At 39.6% G+C, this 27,945-nt stretch overlaps 1 protein-coding gene across 1 annotated transcript; it reads right to left on the bottom strand.

Annotated features, from left to right (window-relative positions):
- Positions 1 to 55: 55 nt before the first annotated feature.
- Positions 56 to 27,945, bottom strand: CFH (complement factor H). Its single transcript, XM_082286959.1, has 24 exons — positions 27,807 to 27,945; positions 23,775 to 23,960; positions 21,872 to 21,977; positions 21,078 to 21,154; positions 19,165 to 19,359; positions 16,789 to 16,959; positions 15,098 to 15,277; positions 13,418 to 13,618; positions 11,995 to 12,171; positions 11,482 to 11,658; positions 10,455 to 10,631; positions 10,129 to 10,302; positions 8,801 to 8,983; positions 7,968 to 8,150; positions 7,282 to 7,464; positions 5,870 to 6,049; positions 5,253 to 5,459; positions 4,441 to 4,617; positions 3,662 to 3,838; positions 2,559 to 2,735; positions 1,921 to 2,103; positions 1,013 to 1,213; positions 538 to 732; positions 56 to 394 (listed from the first exon to the last, which is right to left on the bottom strand). Exons 1-24 carry the CDS (start codon positions 27,865 to 27,867, stop codon positions 378 to 380), a joined length of 3,945 nt encoding a protein of 1,314 aa, XP_082143085.1. The 5' UTR covers positions 27,868 to 27,945; the 3' UTR covers positions 56 to 377.

Raw genomic sequence — 27,945 nt, 5'->3', positions numbered from 1 at the left:
CACACTCTGTGTGCTGATAATCAAATTAGCTGTCAGCTTTAATTCTTGTCTCAGTATGCCACCAAAGCCAGCCTGTTTTCTGGACACAATTGTTAATAAAATAACAGTGAGATCAGTATAAAATGGATAAAATGCAAGCACTACCCTTTGGCTGGATAAAATGTAAATACATTTATAAAACTAGATCTAATGTGGATAATACGCAAATACAATCATCCAATAATAAAAACAATACCAAATTCCAAGAGAGAACATTGGCTAAGCTGCAAACAAAGCACAGCAAACTGGCAAACACCAGGAAAAGTTGAGCTCAAAGCACTTGGTTGGTTGAGGGCTCTTTCATTTCCTCAGCCTGGGCTCCCTCATGCTATTTCCATTTACCCATACCATGATTCTGTGTAAAGAGGAAAAAAAGGGGAAAAGACATGAATACCAATCCTGACACCCCACACGGGCTCCTCAGAGCAGTGGGCAGGCAATTTCAGCAGAATTGCCTCCTACAAGCCCTGCCCCATGTCTTTGGCAGCGAGCACTTACTTGCACACTCAGGATATGTAATCACTCCGTTCAGGCACTGTGCTCTGAATTTCTCCACCTGGGAAGCCTGCTGGTAGCCAGGCTTGCACTCAAAGACAACGGGATCCCCTGAGCGATAGTGAATGCTCGACTGGCTGGATGACTGCAACTGAATATTGTTCGTTTCCATAGCGTTCCTATCCAGGGTACAGCTCCCTGCAAAAAAACACTTCCATTACTTGCCTGTAGATCTCACACTAGACAACTGATGCTCTGTTGGCACCCCCTGAGTGCCTTGAGTGCTCTTTCCCAACTCAGGTGTGCTGGGCCATGACTTCTTGGCACTGCCCCTCCATGCCTGCAGCTTCCAGGAGGCTCTCACATCCTGGCTCCTCCCAGGTGCTCCCCCAGCAAAGGCAAAGCAGAAAAGTGCTGCTTCCCTTCAGCACTAAAAATACAACAACAGAACAGCGAAGTTGAAGAGGGGATGACTTACTTCCCAGTATGCAGTGTGGGTAGTTCAATGTCCCATCCACACACTGTACTCTGAGGCTGGGACTATTTTGCTCTTTCAGATATCCTGGTTTACACCGGAATTCAATATAGTCGCCTGATGTGGAATACAGCTTGGTTTTTGCAACCCATTTCAGCTCAATATTGTTTATGTCCATATCTTCTTCTGATGCTGTACAAGCCACTTGAAAAAGTCAAGAGAAGAGTGTCAGCACTTCATACAGACACACCACACGTACCTGTTTTGCCCCTAGGGCCTACAGAAGTTCTTCACATCAAAAAAATGCTTCCAAGTATTTGCTCTGACCCTCTATTACTTGCAACAGAAAAGACATTCGCATCCAAGCTAAATGGAAAAAAAAAGCCCTGGAGAAGCCTTATCACACTGACAGTCAGACAGGGCAAGAATGAAGCGCATGGTGGGGAAGACACCAGGCACCAATGAACTTCCCCATCTACTTTTTGAGATCCTTCCTTCCCTTCTGGCTCAGTACTTCTCTAAATTTGTTTTCTCATCATGGCGGCACCCCTGGCTTTCCCCAGCATTGCCACACATGCAGAGCCATATTCGTGGCTCAGAGCCTGCTGGGCGGAGCCGTGTCCCCAGCTTGGGAGCACTCAGGAGCTCTACACAAGTAATGGAGTTCCCCTCACAGAGGCCAGTTCAGCCAGCTCCCCTCCCCGTGGACCTGTTGGCAGCAGCAGGGACTACACAAGCTGACTTTAAGAAGAAGCTCCTTTGGGACAAAAGGAGGACTCACTGCCATTCTGCCCTGCCAGCATTGTGGCCACAGCACAAGTGCTGTTGCACCAGTGCTGCCCTCAGGGTCTGAGAAGAAGACAAGAGGAGTGGTCAGAGCCTTTGGCCACCCAGCACATGCTTCAACCTACCTAGGCAAACTGGGGGGCTTGTCCACTGCCCATTATGACAGGTGATTGTTGCAGATCCTTCCAAGACATAGAAATCTGGGCATTTGTATTCCAGAGTAGCACCTTGTTGATATTCTTGCAAGGGGAAGACAAGAAGCTCTCCACTTTGAATAGTTGGAGGTGTGCCACATTTCCCACGTTGTCCTGAAAGAAATTTCCCAATCAGAGAGGAAGTTTGACCGCAGAAGAGGTCTGGTCAGAAATACCACCCACGCTATCGTTGGCACTACTCAGAACCAGAGGAAAGCAGAGAGAAAACCAAACAGCTGGCAGGAGCAAGAGTTTCTCATTTCTCCAATGTTCAGGCTCACAACTGCCAGCTCACACCATTTGAGCACAGTTTAAGTACTTGCAGCTGTCTGCAGGACTTCATCTTGTCCTGCAAAAGGTGTGGCATTTGGCCCTCTTGAGTGAAGCCACCCAGGTCACTCAGCTTGGAACAGAGACCTGAGAAAATGGCCTTGTCCTGAGTGTGCCAGATCCATTGCAGCTGTGCCCGGTGAGGGCACTGAGATGCTAAATGCCAATGAAGCAGCTTCCTGATGCTGTCACTGACAGGAGACTGGATGGAGAGAGAGAGAGAGAGAGAATGAAATTACCTTTGCAAGTTGGCAGCTCTGTCCAGGTCCCATTCTGGCACACTACAGTGGAAGCCCCAGTCATCTTAAAATTTTGCCAGCACTGATACTTTGCACTCTCCCCAGGGATATACCTGGGCTTTTTAACACCATCAATTCTACCACCAGCAATTTCTGGAGGAGGTTCACATCTCACATCTGAAAAGAGACACCGCTGCAGTCACCTTTGCAGTTGTTAAGATGTTTATACAACCATAAGTGAAAGGAATTGGCCATGTTACAATTTCTGTACAGATTTTCGGTCACAGGAGTTCACCATGGGGAAAGCAATGAGGTGTGGCAGTGGAAGCAGCTGTCTGGAACTCTCAGGAGGTGGCAGGGTCAATAGGACTTTCTAGACAAAGCCAGGTGTTTCTGTACTTATGCACAAGAACCACACCACCCTTGTCTCTCCGCAGGGAGTCCTGGCCTTCTTGGAAACCACAGAGGTAGCAGCCAAACTTGATTCCCTGCTGAAGTGCAGAGCTCTGGAGGGCTGGCAGTGCTGTAGGAGCTTGTCAGTCTGTGCTGCTCAGGGCTGGGTAGGCACAGTCAGCTCCAGTGTGCTCACCCTGCAGCCACAGATTGGGACAGGGGACTGGAGCCCAGCTCCTTGTGACAGGAACGACCTTTCCACTTCCATGGCCCTAGCAGAACTTACATGGTTTAGATCTGTGTCTCTGCTGGGGTCTGCATTGGTCAGAGTGGAGCACTGCAGAAGAAAATCTGCTTCTCTGCCCTACTCCTGCTTCCATTCAGCTTTGAAAGAGAGAAGCCCTTACATTTCTGTGCACTGAAAAACACTGAAGTGGTGGAGAGTGGGGAAAATACCAACAGCATACAGGAGAATGACAAAGCAGCACATTTTAGGCCCTACTTCTTCAGGAATGTTTTTACTGCTGATGGAAATATTCCCAGTATTTCTAGAAGCATCAAGTTAAAGTGCTGTGCAAGCAAGCAATAGCAAGTTCAAATTTGGGGTAGCCAAAGAAAACAGAAGCCAAAAAGGTGAAGTCTTTAGAGTATTTAGGTAGAGAAGCAGCTGCCTCTACACTAACAGGCAAGGGGAAAGCACAGACTCCTACCTCTGCAAACTGGTGCTTGTGACCATTGACCATTTGAACAAGTAACATAATTTTCACCCGTCATCTGAAAATTGCTTTCACACTGGTAGTGCACTCTGGCCTCGGGCAGATACCTCTGCCTCGGAGCGCCTACAATGTGCGCATTGGGGATTTCAGGCGCGGCTCCACAGCTGGCATCTGGAAAGAGAGGATTGTGTAGTGAGCGATACAAGAATCACACAACACGGCATTCCAGAGCTCCTGGTGAGCAAAAGCACTTTGAGCACATAATTTTCTACAGACAGAAAAAGAATATATGGTTTATTCTGCAATGCCTCAGCACCCAGTATTATGCTTGCCTAAAAAAAGAGAAGTCACAGAGATCAGCCAGGTGTGCTGTACAGCATTGTGTGCTACCAGGCTGGCAGTGTGACATGATTTATTTACTATTTGAAGGTACCTGTCAGCAACTGACATGCTTAGTGATGTGAAAATAAGATCCATTACCCTACAGTTATCTCCTCCTTTGCAGCCAGTATGCATTCTTCCATAAAGTCTGCCTGCTTGATTTCAGCAGAGAGCCAGGATTCAGGTACCAGCCCACAGGAAGATGATTGCTTTGCTGATCTACTCTGCTTGTTGTTTCCCAGAAGCCAGAAAAATAGGTGTTGTAGCAGCCCATTCAAAGCAAGTCACCTGTTGGCTCTATTGGCCTGACTCACCTGCATGTCTGAGTTTAAATTATTTTAATTCACAACATGAAATACTAAGAAGAATCATTGATTACTTAGAACGTGTACCTTCACAGAAAGGTGGTGCTGTCCAGTTTCCTTTTCTGCAGATAATTTCAGGGGAACCAACAGTCAGGAACCCTGAACCACACTGGTAGCGAATTGTTTCACCAGGCTCATAAAATTTCTTGTTTCTGCCTTCAAACTGAGCATTGGCAACTTTTGGAACACTTCCACATGGCATTTCTGAAAAGAAAACAGAAATCTGATGCTTGTGCTACTGTGATACACATTGAAGAAGTGTACTTTTACCAACAAACAGGTGCTTTAGAGAGCTATTTCTAACATCAGCATAGTCATCTGCTGACAGTGGATTATATAATTTTATAATAAGTTAGTTAATAATTGTATAAAAGATAGCATGCAGAAAATTAAATAAGCCATGCCCCCAAATATACACAGACTTCAGTCATTGAAATATTTCAATTCTGTTTCTAAGCATGCCAGAAAGTTTTCCTAGACACTTTTGTCCCTTGCTACACTGAAGTAATTTCCATCCCTGAGGCACCATAGCAACTTTTAGTCACCAGTGGACTCTGTAGAAAAGAGATCCTTGGATCAGGAGTATATGCCCAGGACTCACCTGGCAGAGATATGAACTGAACAAAGACTGCAAGAATATGAAGGATTATTTAAAAACTAAGTTGCATTCACAAAGTCAGTCTTGCATCCAATCAGGATTGTTCTGAAGACATCCATGATGGAAAATAAGATTCCACAGCAAAATATGGAATGGAAAAATTTACTGATCAACCTCCAGTTTAAAGTTCTTTCAATTTCATTTCTAAATGCACTTCAAAAAAAGTAATTTTTGATATTACCCAAGCATGAAGGAGCTGCAGTCCATTTTCCCATAGAACAATTTATCTCTGTTGGTCCATCTAACATGTACCCAGAACGAGAAATATACTTAAATCTAGCACCAGGCAGATAAAATGTTTTCCCTTCTCTTTCAATTTTTAAGTTTGGATTTTCCAGCCTGGGAGCATCAGCACATTCTACAGCTTGTGGTGGCAAACATGGTCTTTCTAAAAAACACAGACAACATAGATAAACAATAATGCAAGACAATTAATATTGCAACTGTAACTAAGTAATAAATAATTTACAGAATACAGGATACTATTTAAGGCCCCCAGTAAAAACTGAGACTCTGTTATGCAGTATACTAAGCAAACAAATTAGTCCAGAGCTCTTGAGGGATTACCTGAAAATTGTATAGGCCATCTCAGATAAGTCTGCGTAAATGAAAAGACTGCAATTGTTTGCACTCTTTTTAGCAACTTATGTTCTACTGCTTTCCTGCAGTTACCTGTTCATGCTAATCTTAGGTAAATAACAGCAGTCTCCTGCTCATGATGACTGCAAATGAGTAACATATGAATGTTACTTATGAACGTTACAATAAAATGATGGAAAGAAATTCGCCAGTACTGACCCACACAGTGAGGTGGTGATTGCCATTTCCCGTCTGTACAGGTTATCTCCCTTGTACCAACGAGCTGGAAACCATCGACACACGAAAAAGCTGCTTTACTCCCATTCCTGTAGTTTCTTCCTGCTGTTGTCTGCTGAGCACCAGGCACCTGAGGTGGAGGTGGGCACACACTCTCCTCAGCTAAGGACACATATTCATGTTACAATAGAACAAAGAGCAGTTCATCAGAGATTACAACACAAGCAGCCAAAACAACACACGTGCTAGATAATGCCAATAGCTATCTCAAGCTTTCATTAATACTATGATAATTTTGTTCTGCTTCACAAAGACCAGAGCTGCCTTCAGGTGCTCATATGCTTCTAGAGTCATAGAGAAGACAGTCACAGTCATCTACACCAAGCTAAGATGGAGTTTCTTGTAGTCCCTCCTTTCCCTTTCACACAGCTGCACACTCTTTTGTGCTTTCCCTGTTCCTCTCTCTGTAATGAACTATTTTAGGAAAACTGAACCAACTTCTGGAGTTCTCGTTTTGTTTGTTCTTCAGACTAAGCTGATGGAGTTAAATGAGAAAGCTAAAAGAAAAGAAAGAAATAAGCTTAAATTTTTCCAGTCCAGGGACGAAGGGGTCTTTCTGCCAAAGGAAAGAAAAAGGGAGAGAATGGGGGAGATCTAGGACAGAGATCTGAGGAGACTTCCAGAGCTTGGTTTCTTGCTTCTAGTTGTTCCAGAAAACTAAGGTAGGGACAGTGATTGCCATACTTCTCCCACTTCCATGCATCATTTCCCACAAGTCTGGTATAACCAAAGCAGGGAATGAGGCAATGGTTGTTTTACAATCACGCTTTCTACAGACAGCATTCTGCTCTGCCAAGCATTAAGGCAGCCCTGAAGACATTGACCTCTGCTGTGTGTTACATATGGGCATCATGGTCTAGGTCTATGCTTTTGCACTGGCCAACTCAGCTTTTGTGTCATAGTTTCACTAGGAAGCAATTGGAAAAATGGAGGAAAAAAATAGAATAGAAAAACTTTGAAGGTTTACAGGAAGTAAAGGAACTTTGACTGGAGCTTGAGCTATGTGGTCTCTGATTTGTGTCAGGGCAAAGCCCTTTTGAAGAACTGAGCTTAAATTTATCGTTGCATCTTTTCTCACATCAGAAGTGCCAGTGACAACCATTCCAACTGTCAGAGTAGAGAGCATTAAGTCTGCCTTTCTAAAGTAGTGCATCTCTAAACCTAGTTAAGAGTGCTAAACTTAGTGCTCAAATGATAGCCACAACTACCCTTTAGCATACAATCAAAGTAAGTATTTCTATTTCAGCCTAGTGATACAGCAATGCTAAGAATCCTTAATAATGAGCATTTATCATGCCTGTAGCAAAAGAAACGGTGCAAATGTAAAAACACACCTGTACATGCAATCTCTGGAGTCCATCTGCCAGACACACAAGTTGCCTGTTTAATATTTTCATCAGTTAATGTACATGTATAATGTATAACTTTATGGAACCCAGTTTTCCTTCTTGACACGAGATACTGGCCAGAGTGCACCAGCTCAATGTCCTCTGGAATTACACACTGAGGGGATGCATCTGAAAAAAAAATAAAAAGAGCTTGAAAAGTAGATTTAGATCTGATAATATGTACTGATGAAGATGTCATCAGTTGTACAGAAGTTCCATGTGGATATGAGGAAGAACTTTACTGAGTGGGTTCTTGAGCAGGGAGGGTAGATCAGATGACCCACTGTGGACCCTTCCAACCTTACTCATTCTCTGAGAAGGACTAATCTGCATAAAAATAGTTAGTGTGGGATAAGCCTAACATATTGTAGCTATTAATATTACTTTTAATTCCTTTTAATACTTGATTTTAACCACTGTGTAAGTGCCTATTTTCTTCGCTTTACAAAGCTGTAGGTGCAGAGTCTTTCCAGGATGAAAGACATGCTTCTATTTAAAAGGAGTAAATTAAAATCACTTAGTTTTGATGCATGAGACTATAGCATGTCTGGCTACCTACTGGGATGCAGTCCTTCAAATTTTGTATACAACTATGTTACACTCACATCTGAAATATTATGGAAACAGATTACCAGCACAAATAGGTAAAGGCTTCCATTCTCCATTAAGACATTTTATTTTCATTTCCTCAGTATTGTCAGAGTCTGGTTTGCATCCACAAGTTACTTCATCCCCGTGTGAATACTGGGTCTGGTCTGCCTGACGTAGAACAACATTCGGGATAGAAGAAGGTGATTCACACGGCATTTTGTCTTCTGTTGAAAAGAGCAGAAGTATTCCACAATAATACAGGAATCACATATCAATAGCTGAAAAACTCAAGTAAAAATAACTGTATTTGCATTTGATGAACCAAACCTACACCCACTAATTGTAGCAACTAAACTTCAACACAGCTGGAGTAAGTATATCTTTTAGTCAGTTTGGTAAACTGTTCTCCTGGCTTTTCCCCTCATTTTCCAACACCAGCATGATCCACAGGTAGTTTGAGCTGACAGTACTTTCCCAAACTGTTGGTATATAAACCATAAAGAGTAAGGAAACCTTCAATTAATTCAGGTCACCTGAATCCCTGATTCTGATCAGTCAAAATTATAATTGATCATACACCTACACAATTGTAATGTGCCCTTTCAGTTAGAATTATTACAAGAACTGAAACCCATTGTGAGCTCTCAGAGTACTGCAGAGCTGTCACCTCTCTGTGAGAACTGCAGTTCCTGCTTTGGGCTGGCACTGTTGCAGTGGTAGTGACAGCACAAGTAATGGGCTTATCATGCAGTTTTATCTTACTATTTTATTACTTTGAACACAATGTTACATCTGCAAATATGTAACTTTAATTGAAAATATCTATGATGCAGAGAATTAGTGACTTCTCAGAAGTAAGAGTTGTGTAGATTACCAATGCAAGAGGGAGAAGGTGACCACTGTCCATCAACACATTCTATTTCCTTTGATCCAACCAACTTAAATTCGCCATTACATTCATATTGCTTTCTGTCCCCATGCTGATACTGTTCCACAGACCCACCAACAATACTTCCATTGGTAATTTCAGGGGGAGGTCCACAGCCTCTGACATTCACTGAAATAAAGAGAGAAGTCTATGCTCTGAACTCAGTACTTTCACCACAGTTATATGTTAAGTACAACATAAAACAAATTGAATGCATCATTTAAAGTGAAGAAAAATCAGTGGAATGGGTTAAGCAGGTCATTGATTTATGACTTTGTGTGTCTGGATTCTTGCTGGGCTGGAGATCACACACAGATATGTGTGACCCTGGCTTACTCTTGTCTCTCACTTCCATGCACTGTCAATGCCTGCTCTGAGAAAAGTGGGTGATAAAACCAACCCAGTTTTAAGAGAAAAAAAAGTGTTACAAGAATGGCAATTTCAGTATTCTTAAAAGAAAATTGACAACTCTGCAAGGAATAACCTATGTCCTAAAAATTACCTAGCAAGTGATTGAGATATATATATATATATATATATATATATATATACACACACAGAGTATATTAAAGGAATTCACTTTTGATGCAGTGAATAGAACTCCTATTAAGGGACCCTAAAATGTTCGTGAGCTAAAGAGCCAAATATATGAAATAGACTTGCTTTTATATGCAAAAGAGAGTGAGCAAAAAGAAGGATGACAGAGTGAAAGTCACCAAGAAAGCTGACTGAGTGGGAAGAAAGGGAGGTCAGGAATATGAGGTCCCTTCATCCTCCCAAGCTTTGTGAAAGCCTATGCACCTCATGAGGGGGCTCAGCACCAGCACAAGAAACTCTTCTCACATGCCAGGAAGTTGTGCCCCAAGTGAAAAAGAATGCTAAGTACAGGGGTACATATTTTTTCTTCTGCATGAATTTGTTCATCCTACTATGTAAGAATTTCGCAAGAAAATCCTTCACTGTATTTCTTTTGTTTGGGCTCAGCTCTGTGTCATCTCCAACACAGTTTTTTTTTTCCTTTAATTTCATGTGATCAGAAAAAAAGAGCACAGGGTGCAATATCTGATGGGTATCAATATCAGGCAATGGCAAAACTTAGCACATTTGGGATATAGTAAGAGAGGACACTACTAAAATTACTCATTGTCATACTGCACATTATTTACGCAGTTTTGAACAATAAAAATTTTTCAAACATTAAAGTCAATACCCTGATTAATGTATTTTGTACAAGCCATTTACCAGCTCAGTCTGAGTTACTGCAGAAGAATTACCTTTACACAGTGGTGGTGGTGGAAACCACCCAAAGTGGTAGCACTGAGTAGAGGCAGGTCCCACCCTGATGTACTTTTTTGCACAGGTAAATTTCACAACAGCTCCACTGCGGTATTTATCCTCCTTGGGAGAGAAATCTCTATTGCGCCGTGGTGGCAGTGCACATTCTATTTCTGCAGAAAAAATATTTTAACATATAATGTACAACCTACAGAAAGTATGAAATGCTACTGGTTAGAACAAAACCAAAGGAAGTCTTAAAGGAAAAAGGTTCACAGAGTGTATACAGAGAGTCACACTGATTAACAAACACAAAAATATTCACCACGACACTCGGGTGCTGGACTCCATTCTCCATTTTTGTCACACATTGTGGTATCAGTTGGCATGTTATTTGTAGTTTTATATCCCTCCAAACATGAATACTCAATTGTATCTTCAGGCATGAACACAGTTTTATTTGTGTGATGAATCAAAATGCCCTCTTGTGCTTTACATGATTCTGTAGAATAAAACAAAGTTAGTGCATTTAGTTATCCAGAAACACTGCCCTTTGGAAGCAACATCCCAGTAGGTATATTGGAAACATCAATAATTCTGCATTGCCATAATATTATTGTAGAATATGCAGCATATTCACATATTATCTATTGCATTAATCTTCCGAAATGTGTCTAGAAGTAATTAGCATAAATATTTCTTCCTTAGATTAAATTATTTCCTTTTGCTACATATTATTATCATTATCATCATTATTCTTAATTTTGGTGCCACAGCAAATGGTTTGTTCTGCTGTTCCCATGGTCAGTTGTGAGTGGGTCAGAAAAAAGCCACAAAATCCTATGTAAAGGCAGTCTAAAATAAAAGGACAAGATAAAGTAGCAGCTAAAGTTGGTCAATATTATGACCAATATTTAACAATGGAAGATTAAGACTCTCACTGTACTACACCTGTGTTCAAGAGAGGAAGGAATTTTGAAATAATGAATCCTATTTGTCTCTAGTTTGGTCACATTTAATTAAAGTTCTTGGCAGAATGCCTCGGTTCACTGATGTTGCTTCATAAATTGGGAGTAAATTTGGACAAATGTACATTTTATCAGGTAAGAACCACTGAAGAGGTCAGTGATTACCATTTAGTCAGTGCTAAAGAGATCCAAAAAGATCCTTTATGTTTTCTCTCTGTTTCTTGGAGCCTGAGAAAAGTTAATCTGTGGAGGATCAGCCCTCTGAGTCTCCCTCTGCCCAGTAAGAAACCTCTACAAATCAAGGTGACAAACCTCTGAGTCCATAGGACACCATGTCTGCACTGGTGGCAGTGACAGAGAGCTCTGAAACCTTTAGATACTCACTGATGCACTTTGGAGGTGGAGTCCAGCCACTCTCTTGGCACTGTGCGTGTCCTGTATCTTGTCCTTCTGGAGTCACAAAGCCAGCATGACACCTATATGAGACCTTCTCTTTCAAACTGAATGTTGTCTTGCCTGAGTTCCAAAAGCCATTCTCAAAAATGATAGTCTGGCATTTTTCTGAAAGAGACAACATTTCTTCCAAGTAAAGCACTGCTAAACTACATGCATATAAATCACAGCAGAAGGATAACAATAGAAGCAGCAGCTGGATTTAGAAAATTTTTTTAATACATGGTCAATTGAATACATTGTTAATACATTAATTCTTAACATGTTGTTTAAATGGATGGAAGTCTTGGTTGGATGTTTCAGTCTCATATTCTGAGAGAACTTCTGTAGTATGTTAAATTCTTTGCTGCTAAATCATTCTGTGAAGGAGTCTTCATTTTCAGAAATTATCACTACAACAAATAGTTTTAGATAGAAACCTCACCAAAATACAAGCACACTCACTTTTACGGATACATCTCGGAGCGGGTTCCCAGCCATTCCTTGTGCACGTGACTTTTTCATGCTCAGCTTGGTAGTCATTGTGGCAACCATAACTGACACTTTCACCTTCCTTGTAAAATTCGTACCAGTTGCGGCGTGGGAAATAACCATTTTCCAGCCCTCTGACGGAACATTTTTCTAAAGAAGGAAGGAAAGTACATTTAACCACAGAAATTTCTACAGCAAGAACTGAGGGAGATTAATCCTTAGGAAGACAGTTACTAACAAACAGGCCTCCAAGCACCTTTCTGTAGCCTTGTATCATAAAAAGACACTCATGTGCAAATTTGAATGAAAGCATGTTTTGTTTTGGTGCCTCGTGATTAATGGACCACAGGAACAGAAGTGGAAGTCACTACATAAAGTGATATGAGGTGGCCTAGTAACCAAAAATCTCTTACCTATTGTTCACAAGCAAGCTTGGCTCACTTCAGAGCTTTTTACATCAGTTTGGTCTGGTATGTCTCTAAAATGTTGATGTATGTCCAGAGTGAATTCCGGCATTTGCCTCCTGGAGATTTTATCATCTCTGTGGAAGTGTATCAGCCTCTCAAACCAGCTCTAGAGATTTCAGCAATAGCTAAGCATGCTGGCTCTAAGGCTTCCTGTCCCCAAGAGCCCAGACATAAGGCAGATGGCTGAAGGAATGTTATATTGTATTATCTGAGTGCCTGCTCCTTTCCTCCAGGCAGGGCTCCATTCATTTCCTGCACTGAGCACCACTCCACTGAGGGCAACAAGGAAAGAGCAACCTTTTCTAATCCACTTTTTTGCCCTGCCTGTTGTGCTGTGACTGAAGATGTCTGAGAGACTTAAAATTAATCTAAAGCAGCGAGATGAGGCCTTCTAATTCATTCTACATCTGAGTCAGCCTATCTGATTCTCTTGCTGATACCATGATCCATTTCAGCTTATTGCAAAAGTGTGACACCTTTTCAGCTCTAAAAGTTTTCCAAAGGGACTAGGCAATGGTTCTCAGAGAGGATGAAGACTAAGTGCCAAAGCGCCCAACCCACAGAAGGAAGAATATATTTACATAGAGTAGAAACTCTGTGTGTGCAGATGGAAGTATATGCTTGCATGTTACCCAGAAGCCAGAGAAGAGGAAGGTTTCCTATATATTTCTTACTTTAATGAATATTTTCAGGAGTAAACAATCTTCAAAATGCAAAAGCATAATTTCAGCCTGACTCATTTCAGAGTGTCCCCAACTGACAGTTTGTGCTCTGCACATAGGAAGACAGTCTGGGTGCAGTTCCAGGGGTCAGCTAAAGCAGTTTGACTTTCAGAAACTGTTTTGTCTTGTGTTCCATCAGAACAGGTTCTGCTGCACAGACCTTGGATAGTTATAACAGAATTGAGCATACAGTGGAAATGTACTTACTCAGGCATTTTGGCTCAGGAGACCAGCCCCTTTCAGAACAGTAGATTCGGACCCAGGATTCTTCAGTGGGGGTTGAATAGCCATCGAGGCAGTAGTAATCTACATACTGTCCAAATCTTTTTGGAAAGTAATAGTGTCTGCCGTACTCATGTGAACGACTTAACCCGCCATTTTCTATAAGTGGGTAGTCACACGGTTTCCCTTGAAATAGAATGTAACAGCAACAATATCAACACATGCATGATAAAAAGCTCAGGACACAATTAATTCAGATTCAGCTTCATCATCTGGATGTTTTCAAAAACAGACAGAACCAGGACTGCACACCCCGGCAGATCCTAAGGAGGGCGGGAACAATCACACTCTGCTCCTGGGGTTTTGTTAGGGCCTGTAGCTGTGTTACTGCCCTCAATTCCATTGCAACGAACAGAAATCCAGCCAGCATTCTCAGCAGACTCCTGAGGGTGATTCATGAGACCAAAGGTTAGTATTCATTGTACAGAGAGATGACACTGTAGAAGGTCTTGATTAAATTTACTATTCTGACCATAAAGGGAGCCCAGTCATCTGGCTCAGATATAGAAACTGAACTGTGCACTCTAAACATTGAGATGACTCCTGCCACTTCCATTTATAACTTTCGGGATCCTGTACCAAAAGCTCTTCCTAACTCTTCTCATTTTTATTTTAAAGTGGCAGCATTTTAATTTTCTTCTCTTTGTTCCACAAAAGAACTGACCCTTTCCAGGGACAAGTCAAGGACATAAGGAGATTCTCAGAAGCTTCCATTCAAATTTACCCAGGTTTCTCCTGAAATGCTCTGACCCAGAGCCTACATGCCAGTGCAGAGAAGATCACCCACTCGACAGACCATTCAATAATAAGTGAAGTGGACTCAGAAGGATACCAGTATTTTAGAACCCAACCAATACAGAGAAAACATTAACTCAGATACTAAAAGAGCACGTTTCAGAAATAGCTCAAATCATCTTATCCAAAGGTTCATTTACAAGACTGATTTCATCAGGGTTTCTCTCATATTCTAAGTTTTATTTTCAGGGACCAAAGATCAAAGAGTGTTAAATTATGAAACTACCTGTTAATTTATATATTTTTTTTTGTACTGTGCCTACTCGGCAAACCTATCATTGCAGTTATGGGAAGTTTAACCCAAGAAAGAACTCATCAACCATCAAGAATACCTTGCTTTGTTATCTGACAGGTTATAAAATAGATAAAATCCTCTGACTGTCCATAACGCTAAATTACAACGCCAAGTAAAAAATCTAGAGCTGTGATACTACAAGGAAAGATATCGTCCAATCATTACCTTTGGTTTGGCTACTTTACACTCCCTATGTTCTCTAATCTTGACTAGGATGCTCATTCCTCGGGTGGAGCACAAACCTTCCTGACAGTGAGCTGACTATAGCACATTTTAAAAGATTTACAAATACAATAATAGGTAATACCTGTGTTAATAAACACAGTGTAAATCTGGATTATACCATTGTTTTTATAGGTGATTTTTCTAAACAATCAAATTAAGCTTTACAGCACAAAGAAAAAAAACCAGTCAACTGTCATATCTAATGCTCCTCAAGTTTTGCTCTTGACTTCTTTTCTCAGAGATACTTCCAACAATTTTACATTGTAACTTCATTCATGAGAGCTACTTACGGACACAAGCTGGATCAGGCACCCAGCCGTTCTTGGTGCATTCAGCTATGGTTCTGCCAGTCATCACTTTAAAATGATATCCAGCATCACACTCTACTGTGATTGTATCATGTAGTTTGTACCTGTCTTTTTGAGGTATAAAGTTCCCAGAGGAAATTACTGGACGAGAGCATTCAATTTCTAAATTAAAAAAACAGAAAAAAAAATGTTAATAATATATTTAAATTTATTGCATAAGTTCTTGTTTTCACAGTATATTGGCCATAAATGCATAAAATTGTTTAAAAGATGTTTCTTAGAGCAAAGAAAAGGTTACATTTCTTCCTCACACTTAGGAATGCATGGTTCTGTAAGAGAAGAGTGACAGGTGTTACTGATGTTATGTTAATTAGAAGATTAAAACTTAATTGCAAAGAGAATGGTTGGAGAAAGAACTGGAAGCCATCAAACTGAACCTGACTACTTTTTTCCAGTAGATCATTCTGCAGCTGGGCTATGCTGGGCTCATTTATGCACACTGTCTTAAAGGAGGGCAGTTGCACTGGGAGGTCCTAAATGGAAAATAATTATGCTTAACTGGGAACTGATCATTCAAAGGCTGCATCATTAAGATTAGTGTCCTTCACTGACACTGGAAGTATTTCAACAACTGAAAAAGGTCAAGAATCTTATTCTAAAAAACTCAAGATATCTTTATGCTCAGAGAAGTCAGGCAAACATATTTATATACCAGAGCCTGTCTTTCAGTTTTTTTGTATCTTCTTCCAGTTCAGAAAACATCACCAACACACTGAGGGCTGGGAGGGGATGACTGTAAGGTTGGTCCTATTGTGGAGTAAGGGTGGGTGAATCAGTTTTCATGCATGCACTGCTGAATCCTCTAGGTCCTGTGATAAGCCCAGTAGGATCCAGAACCACTATCTGAGTACACCCCGAGCACCAGAGCACAGCACATCAATGTCTAGAAGAACATTTTGTTTGGCACTCCTCAAAACCAGTATGTTGCTAAACTGTAGGCAATGTGTATTAATTAGTATCATTACTAATCTTGAATCAGAAAGGTCAAAAACTGAGTGGGCCCCAGGACCGACAATAAGTCTTTATTTCAAAAGGTGTCTTTCTGGAAGAGGTCCCAGGAAGGTGGGTGGTGCATAAAATCCTAAATGATGCCCTGTTGCCAACATTTTTTTTCCAGTTTCAAGATTTTGGCAATTTCTTGAAGAAAATTCAAGGCACTGATAAATTCCCCAAATTTCATCAAACTGTTTCAGTTGTGATATAAAATGCATATTTATGTTTGTGGGAACTGGAGATTTAAATATAGCCTTTAAGTGCTATATTTATACATAAAGTAAAATCCATGACCCAGAGGGCTGATGTTAAACAGACTAGACTCAGGAATTATGAATTTTTCATATAAACTGCTCAGAAGGCATCTGAGAGTTAAAAAGCTGCAGGGAGCTTTAGAATTGTAAATATATTAATTTGTAGACATTCACAAGATTCTGGTTTTCCTACTGCTCTTCATGGAAAACTCTTACCCAGTTGTTTGGTCCCTTCAGCACTTAATCCTTCCGGTCTTCATGGATATTGGCTGGATGTGGATGGATTTGTTATGAACGAATTTATTAATCTCTAAAATTACTTCCAAACCCAACAAAAAGTGCAAAACATCTTTAGGCAAGACTGACCTATGCAATAGGGAGGTGGACTCCATCCCGATTCAGTGCACAGTGCATCTGCTCTGTTCCCATATTTGTATCCTTCTTCACAGAAATACTGCATTAGATCATTTTCCTTGTAATTCCTCCTTGGAGAACGGACGTATCCATGAGGAATTTCTGGCACATCACAGATAATTTCTGAAATTGAAACAGACAAAAATCAGGTATTTTTATTTATATTCACTAAGAATAAACTTCTATGATAATAAAATTTAGGGGTTTTTTGTTTGTTTGTTTGTTTTTAATTTGAATTCACAGAAAACTTTTGCATTTGGAAGCTGTTGGAACTTATTTGAGCACTTATTTGATTCTGGGTTCCAGGTGGAAAATGTAGTGTAGCACAGCTTCAATTGCAAATTGGTTCATGAGACAGATTTCAGGGCTTTGCTTTGGACTTTAATGGATTTCAGAATCAAAAGATAAGGCAGAAGAAATCCCAAATCAAGACATTAGGCTAGCTGAAATTTAGGATTTTCCATTTTTCAGATAATTTCTTTGTAATTTCCAACAAAACTAATGTACTCTCAGAGCCAGATTATGAGTTAAATCATAGCATCAAAAGGAGAAAAGAATTAAAATATCTTAAAAAAATAAAATTTAAATAAAATAATTAAATTAAAATAAATAATTAAATTAAAAATTGACAGTAGAATGCTTAATATCTATAAAAGAACATCAGTGTTCCCAGTTCCTTGCCAAACCAAATAAAACCACCAAGATCTTGCAGTTTCCTAAAAAAGCATTCATAAAGCCAGAGGATATTCAGTGTTTTGTTTCCTAGGTCACAGAACAGGATACCAAAGAGTTCTCTTGGATTCTTTTACTGAATTTATTTTGTATTTAGAATGAAGTATAGCTCATGGAAACTGTCATTGTTTAATGAAATTCACTATATTCTGCAAATGTTACAAGAACATATGCTTAATTCCACTTTATGCTGTACAAAATATAATAAATGGGGGTTTCAAAGCAGAAAAATGCAGCATTGAAATTGCAAACAAACCATAAATGTATTTGCCATCCTGATGTGTATTCTGCTCTTCTAAACACATACTTCATGATCAAATAACAGAAATAATCTAAGAAACTTCATGTTCTGAATATGTAAGTGTTTGTTACCATAATCTTCCTATGATTCATTCTCATACACTGACAATCCAATCCCATCCATTCCCTGTTCAGAAACTGGGAGGAATAACCCCATCCACCAGTACCAGCTGCAGGCAGGGCAGTGCGGGGTTGGCTGGTTGAAATGCAGTTTTGTAGAAAAAAAATAGTGGTCCTGATGGACAAGTTGGACAGGGGCCAGCAATGGGCCTTTGCAGTAAAGAAAATACCCTGGGCTCCACTGGGAAAAATGTTGCCAGCAGACCAAAAGAGGTGATCCTGCCCCTCTACCCCTCTCTAGGTCTGAACTCCCAGTAGAGGAAAGATAAGGACATACTGGAGATCCAGTAAGGGACAGGAGGATAATTAAGGAATTGGAAAAACGTACAGATAGAGGTTTAAGAGAGTCTGGAGCAAAGAAGGCTTGGGGGAGGAGGGACGGGGTTCTTTACATGTGTCAATTCCTAGCTCCAGTGGGGCAGGCAGAAGTGAAGATGGTGGAACCAGACCTTTCTCACTGGCCAGCAGCCATAGCGTGAGAAGCAATGGGCACGAATTGAAGTACAGAAAATGCCACTTCAATGTTTTTACTAAAGAGAGTTCAACCATTGCAATGGGTTACCCAGAGAGGCTGTGGATCTCCATCCTTGGAGATATTAAAAAGGTGACTGAACATGTTCTAGAGCAACTTGCCCCAGCTAATTGCTTTGAGGGGCCTTCAGAGGTCCCACACCACCTCATTGATTCTGTCATTCTGTAAAAACGAAATATGTACCTTCTAACTTTTCCAAACATATTAGTATCAGGAAAGAAAAATCCAGCGTGATTTTTTTTGGTATTCTATATACTCTAAGAGTTAAAATCCTACTTGTTTATTAAACTTGGTTCACACAGATTCAAAGCTGCTTCTGATTACTTTGGTTAAATCAACACTGAAGTGGTTGACTCTTACGCAGACATATCGAAGAATTTGACTGCAGCCTGGCAGAACATACAGCTTGTAGTAAAAATGTGGAACAAGCAGATGGTCTATTATGATTATATTAGTATCCAATATTATTATATTTCTCTTTCTTATCCTACTTCCTCATATATGCAATGGAGATTGTTTACAGACAAACTGTGCTTAACTGATGTGAAGTGAAAACTCTGTAGCTTCCCATATGGTAACCTATATTTAGGAGTCTGTGAGAATGAAGATTCTTAATGACCCACAGTAAATAGTGTCCTTTTTACCTTCGCACCGAGGCACATCGCTACTCCATTTTCCATTAGCAGAGCAAACGATTTCTTTAGCTCCAATAAGCTTGTGTTTTTCGTTACATTCAAAATTTACAGCCTGGCCAAAGGAATATTCTTGGCCTAGCTCAAATGCACCAGTCATAATTATCCTTCCATTTTCAGGTTCTTGTGCAGGTAAACACTTTATCACTGGAAAAACAAAACAAGGAAAGGGAAAAAAAACGTCATTTTGAGGTCTATTCTGTGAAATAAACTGACACACAAAAAAGTTAAAATACAGAAAACTCATTGTAATTTCCTTGCACATTTACAAAATATACCTTACTCTATTAAGGTATCATGTGCAGCAAATGTAGTACAAAGCCCTAAGCAAAAAGACAGTGACATAGGAAGAAGCTTTTAGACCCACTCTCATCATCCTCTTCTCTGCCCTTGAAGGCTAAAGACAGAGCACCCACTGAATTAGATGACCTCACTGAATTAGGTTATTTAGATGATAATCGAAATTATCCTAGGATCCTGCATTCTAAGGATGAGCCTTGACTGAGACTATTAAAATTTGTCAAAATCAGTTGACTCTGTTTAGAGTTGTGCCAAACTGAGTTTGCTATGGACAGGTATCTGGAAAAGTGCTGCATTACAGACTGCCTACAACAACAGGCAGTTATTAACTAAAATTCTAGTTAAGGATATCAGGGCAATTATATTACGAAAGTAAACAAACACAGTCAGACATTAATTTAGACCTCTTGCACCTCCCAGTTTTGTTCCTGTAGGAAAAAAAAAAGAATTAACCTATGTCATCAGATATTTCTTATTAAGGGGGGAAACAACTATCAAAGCTCATTCCTAAATGTTCACATGTATATCATTGATCAGGTACAAAAGTGGCTTCTGTTTTTCTCTCTGACATTTGCCATCTTAAAATTCATCTGCCTTTTCTATGGGCTCATATTCTGTCTCCTGGGTTCCTCACATTTAGGACATTATACAAATACTTTCTTTCATATGCAATCATCTTTCAGTGAAAACTCAACCATGACAGAAATAACTTAGGAGGATTTTGAAACTGAACTATTTTGGTGACACATGACAAAAACTGTTGGAAACCCTTGCTCCATATGGTGCAGACAGACCTCAATACCTAAGTGTGAGGGCAGTCAAAATCCAATAAACCAAATGTGGAGTATCTAAATCCAAGGAAATATCAAAACATAGACAACAAACTCTAGACAAGGTGTCTACTTTCATTTGCTCTTAGAGACCCTTTCCTGACATCAGATGCTTAACCTAAAGAAAATGTCACTGCTGCCCACATATGTTAAAATAGAGCAGTTAAAAATTATCTCTGTGAAGAACAGGAACCTTATTTTCATGATCATACAGGTTTGAAACTGGTGGAAAGGTTTCTAAAAGCATCATCTGAGCCATCCGGTCTATTAAGCCTCAATATCTGCGTCCCCCTTGCTCTCGCTTACGGAATGTCTTCGACTGTAAGACAGTAAGCTAATAGGGAGACCTTAGCAAAATCTTAATGCTTAGGATGTTCACAAGGATGGAGGAGGAAAGTAGCTAAAAACACACATGCCTTCACACTGGTTTGAAACTCATCATCCCAAATATCATTTGCAACCATGTTTCGCAGGCAGCTAGTCTATCAGGGATTTTAGGTGAGGCTGAGCTTCAAGCCAGTCTGGAAGTGACAGTACTCCACCTATGAAGGGTTTCTAACAACAACTTGTTGGACTAAAATGGCTGAGCAGTCACTGTAAGAGCTTCACTGCTGCTTAACTTGAATTTAAACATATGTGAATTAATACTAGTAAAGCAATCACAGACTATTCTAGACAGTATCACACAGATAAAAAGACAGCTTGATAGAGAATTAAATGTCAAACTCCATTTACCTTCACAATGAGGGATGTCATTGCTCCATCCATCTGCCTGACACTCACGGTAATTTCTCAGGCTGAGCATCTGGTAGCTTACCAAATAAAAAGTAAAAAATGCTAAAATACAGTTTCATGATGCGACAGCAACAACAGTGCTGCTGTTTTTGAAGCAAAGGAAGAAGGCTTCAGGTGTTCTAGCATAGAATAACCAAAATGCGACAACACTGAGTAGTTTTTTAACCTGCATGTTCCCTATTTGATTTCTTCTAATTGCATAAGGGAAAATATAAAATCAGAGAGTAGGAAGGAATAAGTAAGAAGGGTTCTTCATTACAGAGACAGCAAGCTTTGGCTACATAACAAGAGGAAGGACAGCTACTCTGAAATGACGGTGAGGAACTGAAGGGATTAAGGAGAATATTGATTTTGGAACTCTCTTTGTGGAACTCAGATTGGATTCCAGTAACATAACAACTGCAAAAGCATGGCTAAACCACTGTACCAAAGCTGATTTGCTTTTCAAGAGGAACATATCCAGTCACAGGCACAATACCATGTATTTGACTTGCTGCATTTTCCACTGGAGAAGATGAATAGAGGAGAAAGAGAAAAAGAGTTTCTTTCAAGCACTCAGTGAAGACATGTTAGTGAGTCTGCCAGAAATGTCTTCCTTCAAACATTTTTTACAACACATAAGCAAGCATTAAATATTAGTAACACACAGCCGCATTACCGAGAACAAATCTGTAACTGACACTTTAATTAACACCTTATGTTAATTCCCATACATTGAATTAAACAAGTATTACCCATCATTACATCTGTACTCAACTCTGGCACCAAACACAAATTCACTTCCACTGGTAAGTTCAAAGAAACCAAACGCAGTGTCTCCAGGATGTCCACAGGGCTTATCTGGTTAAAAAAAGGAAAAAAAAAAGGAAAAGGCCTTACTTACACCATACACAGGAAGGTGAAAGTGTGAAAGACAGCATTTTCCCAGTGATTAGTAGTGAGTACAGGTCTTTGGGGCCTTTCAAAAATTCAAATATGTTCAGCATAAGTTTGATTAACCTCTCCTTTCTATCACTGTTTTCAAAGATTTCAATGATAACATACTGGAGTACGCTTACTTAAAAAAACAAGACAAAACCAACATAACAAAAAAAAAAAAAAAAAAAAAAAAAAACCAAAAAACAAATCAGGAAGTTTTATTCCTTTAAAAAGGCTGAACTCATATTCAGTCTTATGACAAATCTATGGCATTTTTCATACAATTTGTGACATAATCTGGTCCAAAGCCTCCACTAGAACATCCATCCATGATTAGAAATGGAATTTCCTCAATCTGATGGGGATTGTGCTGAGTGAAAGCCACAGGAGATATTTTGGTCCTTACTGCTTGCTGCTCAAAGCTCCCCACAGAACTTTCCTTATGGCCTGGCCCTAACTCTTTGCCTTGCATTCCCAAAAGAGTGGCAAAGATGAACACACCCTCCCCTCCCACTCATCCCCTTCTGATGTTATCATGTGGACTGCAAAATAAACTGCATGGCTGAAGCCTGTTACCTCTCCTCAGCAGAAATCTTTCCTGGCTCCTGTCAAGAAAGGCGATTTAATTCTTGGGGTGCATCAACATCCTTTGTTTTTACCAAGCAAGATGTGTTTGAATAGGCCCTAAACCCGCTCCAGTGGGATGCGGGGAAAATGGGAATTCATTATCAATGCTTCTGTCTTCTGTCCCGCCAAGGGACAGTGTTCCCTCAGCCCGTGGCACAGCACCCCTTCCTCTCTCTCCACATGCTCCTTGCCGGTGGCAGCAGCTGCTCACTGGGTGGCAGCATTTGCTAAAACATCCTACAAACTATACCAAATTTTGTACAGGTCCATGTTCGCTGACTAGTTACACAAAGAAATCTAAACAGAGACAGAGAGTAAGTAAAAAATGAAAAAAAGCTATTAGCAACTTATAAATTCTTACTCAGGGTGTGTATCCATCTCTGTTCGAATGACACTCAGAACTTAACATTTATATTATCGAACCAAATATTTATACTCTACTAGTAAAAATTTTGTATGTTAGATACACAAGAATAATCCCTTGTTCCTAAAACTCCTTTGTGTTTAAAGCTCATTTATTACAGAAAAGAAGTATCTGCTGACTAATGATAACAAACTTCAATTACCTCACTAATGAATTCTGTATGAGGGTGTGAGATACTTGTAAACTCTTAGCACAGTATGCTAGACATAATAAATAGCAGCTCTCATCCGAATTGTGAATTACAGCTTGAAAGAAAAGGCAGGGAAAAATAATTTCCCACTTCCAATAAATTATATCTGTCATAGAACTAGTTGAATAAACTCTCTCTTGACTTGCATTCAGAAGCTAGGTTTGTGCTTTATCCTGCTTAGACTGAAAGATTTTTGAAAGCAAGCTTCTAAGAACTTAATAACTGATTTTAATAACATAAATTGGGTTCATAAGGCTGGCCTAGACTAAGATCTTCTGTAAAGAAAAAAATCAACCCTTTAATCTGGAGAAAAGGAACTTAAAGTTCCCTTATGCACACATACTTTTTAGGGTGATATTTTAAAGAGTGCAGAAACAAGTAATTTACATGCAAAGCTACAATTTATTTTTTGGCACCATTGGCAAGGAATGTGATCTGCCAGATCAAATGTCTGCAGATATTTTGCATAAATACTCACTTCTGCATTCTGTCCCTGGGGGCAGCTGCTTCCACGTTCCATCGACGCACTGAAACGCAACTCGTCCAACTTTTATATATCCAGGCCGACAATTGTATGATGCTTGAGTCCCATGTGGATAGGGGGGGTTGTCCCATCTTCTGGAAGGCACTTCTTTTACCCTCCTAGGAGGAGGTTCTTCACAAGCTAAAAATTTTAAATAAAAACATTGGTGACCGAAGCACATGCTACAAACACCAAAATAATTTTGCAATAGGAAATGTAGTGAGAAATCCTGGGGCCATTTGTGATCAAACCAGCGTGTGTTTTCTACTGAATCAGCACAAAATAGGAAACTGTCAAGGATCCATGTTTTATAGGAATGTGAATAGACATTTAGAAGGACATAGGAACAGCCAGGTGCCAAGAAACCACCCAGGACAGCAACGGTGCATGAAACAGATTTTAGTTACAAAGCCTGAGAGGGGATCAGTGCCCTGGTTCCAGCCGCAGACACCTCCTACCCTTCCATCTGCAGGAGCTGCTCCAGGCCTGTCCTTCCACTGCCACAGAGAACAACTCTCTGCACTCTGTAGTTTCCCTTCAAACTATTTTCTCCTCCAGCCACCACTACCTCTACTAACATTATTTCATCTGTCATTTGATTAAGTTCTGCCAAACCTTCTCTCACCTTTGCATTGCCTAAACTTCCTCTCCAGGCTCAGATCACCTGATATTCCAAAACTTATTTCCTCTTGTTCCTTACTTACAGGTTACTTGTTACACAATAGAATTAATTCTGGGTATTCAGTCTGACCTTTAGCTTCCAAGCATTTTGTCTCGGTTTGGGGAGTGGATGGTGGTGTCTGGTATTTCTTATTAGCTCAGTATTATAGAGTCCTTGCCCAAAAGCTGCTTCCTGGGCCTTCTTTGGTGCACATGAAATGTACAGCCAAGTCCATATGAACTACAACAAATGAACCCAAATCATTCTATTAATAAGTCCCTCAACAGCTTGAGAACAAGAAAAGTCAGACTAAAGGAGAAAGAAGCAAATGTTGGGAAGCTGTTAATGAAAGACTAAATGATTTTGTGTCAAGAAATAATTGACCCAATTTCAGTGACCAATTTTCGGTGCTTGGGTGACTGAAATGTACTTGTTTTGGAAGCTGAAGCTTCACCCAGAGTAACAGAGTCTGAACAGCCTAGTTAAGTAAATGCAATGAACTCTGTTTTCCATCTGAACATGAAAGGTGAGCATTCATCAAGAATAAATAAAACAAGCCCTGAGAAATGAAGCCTTGGAAAAGGAATGAAATCTCTGTATAGAAAATAAATGGAAGAAGAAATGTCTGCCAGAGAAGGAAATCCCTTGGTGAGTAGATTCATTACTCAGCAGAGACGTGGCACAGATGTCCTCTCCCCAGTTTAGCTGTAAGGCCACAGGTTTGAGAAAACAGTAGGATTCTCACTGAAACCTTCCTATGGGTTGTCCAGGTGCTGCCTGGAAATGGGACTATGGGAAAAATATTTAGGATCTTTCCTCATGTGAGGGGTGTGGAGCTGTAGCTCACTGAACTGCACTACAGAGACCACAACCACACATTAAGTAGCTGATGCGGAAGAAAGTGTATTTAATCCTCTCACTTTGTGTGGAAAGCGAGTTTTACTTGACTTTTACAAAGACACACCCTTGAGAACTCACTGTTTGTATTTCAGTCAGGGGTGTACCAACAAAATTAGAGGCATAATTTTATAAAATTGTTTAAAAAACGGGGAAAAAATATTTTTTACGATAAAAAACCTGTATAATTTTAAGTGTTCTGTATGGCATTTTGAAAATATAAAGAAAATGGTGTTAATTGTGCAGTCTAATAACTTTAGTTTGGCTGTTTTAAGTAACCAGAAGAATTAGACAAGCTTTGACAATACTACTGAGGTGCTAAAGGGAGAGTGTGCCCACATATTCACGTTTTTTCCAATTACCTTGATAAGTATTCTCCCTCCTATGGATGATTACATCTGAATAAAAATTATTGTTTCTGTGCACTAGAGGGTACTAGGCTACTATAAAAAAATGTAGGAGGGACTTTTTTTAGCAAAACTAAGACATTCAAATTCTAACAACATTTTCTGCAAAATGTAGGAATAAGCAAAATGAACAGGAATCCTCTAGCTAGTCTTTCAAATGAGTTAAAAATGGTTAGTTTACCCAAAAAATTCTTTTCAATGGTGAGAAGGAGAATGTTTCTAACTCCACATATTTTTAATTAGACCTTATTTAAATTAGCACTTTCAGTTTGCAAGCTGAGAATGCATACTGAAATCTATAATTTAAAAAATAGGTTATTGAATACAGGGAAAGCTTCTCTATTCCTCCCTCTGAATTTTATCACATTTTTATTGTCTGTTGTGCAGAATGCAGCCTCTCAACTCCTCCTTGTTTACGTTAAAAAAAACCAAAAAGGAAAGATCATCTCCTTAGTCTCTTCATCATTACTAAGATGTGCTGGGTCTTGCTGGGTTTTACCTCAACACTTCCCCATTCCTGCCCTGATGTCAAACTATGCATCGCCATCAAGTGTCAGAGTGTGTGTGTGTATATATATATATATATATATATATGTTTATACATATTTCTGACTACAGCTAATTATTGGGGGGGGGTTTTTTAGTTTCTTAGTGGCTTGAGGTAAAGAAATCTGCTGGTATGTTGTACTTCAAAACTATGTAAATTCTATCATGCACTCACCAACATTGGAGGGTTTTATTTCTATATTAGAAAGCCTGCACTAAATGAATACCTTCAAATTCTTTAGTGACAGATCAGGAGAGATGGAATTACTCATTCAGTATTTACATGGGACTTGACTTCAGTTAGAAATAGCTCAAGCTGCTTTTTTGCCAACAAAATGCTGGTAGCAGCTTCTACAAAGCACAAGCATAATTACAAATCCAGGTACAAGTGGTTTTCAGTCCTTGCGCAAAACTCACACAGACTTTCAGCATGAAGCATAAATAAGAACCCTGCATGACCCATGGTAATAGTTGTCCTGGATAAATCAGATTTTGCTACATTCACATTCCTTTCCAATCTCCCTGACCTAAAGAAAGCATTGTGAAAACAAAGTGTAAATTCAGGCAAACTTTCATTTCAAATTCCAGGACTTCTCTGCACGTCTTTGCAAACAAATTAGACTATTAGTTGCTTTGAGGCAGTATTTATATTTCATTAAGATAGGACATTCCTTTAATTTCCTGATTTTTCAATTTTTCAAAGTAAAAATCCATTATTGGATTGTTTTTATTAATAAGGTCTTCATAACTTCCAACTAAAATTAAAACCAGCCTAAACCAAGGAAAGACACATGGGCTCAAAACCACACAGCACCCTCTGCACAACACTCTATGCAAAGAAACTCAGACAGAAAGCAAACAAATTAAATTACTAAGGATACACTAAATAATATAAACTCAAATCATGAAAAATCCATTGAACAGAGAAACAGAAAACATCAGAGGCTTCTGAAAAGATACACAGAATACGAGCTACCTCTTCAAACATGAAAAAAGCATATCTGTATCTATTTATCTCATTTCTTAGACTAAAACCAGTCAGTCAATAGATATGATATAAGCTTTTCAGTCAATGTAGCAATCATTCATCTTTCTCAGACCATCTCACAGATTATTCCAGACAAAAAAACCACTCCATAAATGTGCATTTCTATTTTAATCTACCAGTTGCTTTCTGGTTTTAGATATTAGAATAATTAGCAAGCATAATAAATATAAAATTAGTTGTCTGACTCTAGTTTATAGTGATACCAACCATTAAAAAAGTTAGGCAACAGATTAATAACAGCAGTAGTTATCCAAAAAATAGGTGAAAGTAATCCTATGACAGTATACTAAATACTAAAGGTGCTAAATGCTGCCAGAAGAAATGTCAGTTATTATTGTCAGAAGTTTATGAAAAAAAGCTACAACGCCTTTAAAAATTGCTTTGGTTACCATCTTCACATACATTTTAAGATAGGAGTTAAAGCTTACCCCTTTGTGCAGCACAATGCATCCAACACACGAGCAGAGCTACATAGCCCAGGAACAACATCCTAGAGATTCAAAAATTTAGCAAACACATCCAGTAATGTAGCCTACTTTTTTTATTACTTTGTGTTATTTCCACTCC

Source organism: Coloeus monedula (assembly GCF_965178545.1).
Source record: "Coloeus monedula genome assembly, chromosome: 9".
Taxonomy (NCBI): domain Eukaryota; kingdom Metazoa; phylum Chordata; class Aves; order Passeriformes; family Corvidae; genus Coloeus; species Coloeus monedula.
Note: the sequence above shows the minus strand (reverse complement) of the source record. Positions and strands in the feature narration are given on the sequence as shown.

Coding starts and splice junctions, on each gene's coding strand:
- CFH (XM_082286959.1), bottom strand. CDS start 27,867: ATGTTGTTCCTGGGCTATGTAGCTCTGCTCGTGTGTTGGATGCATTGT. Junction 23,961..27,806: donor GCATTGTGCTGCACAAAGGG/GTAAGCTTTAAC, acceptor TAAAATTTTTAG/CTTGTGAAGAACCTCCTCCT. Junction 8,151..8,800: donor ACCTTCTCCCTCTTGCATTG/GTAATCTACACA, acceptor TCTTTTCAACAG/AAGACAAAATGCCGTGTGAA.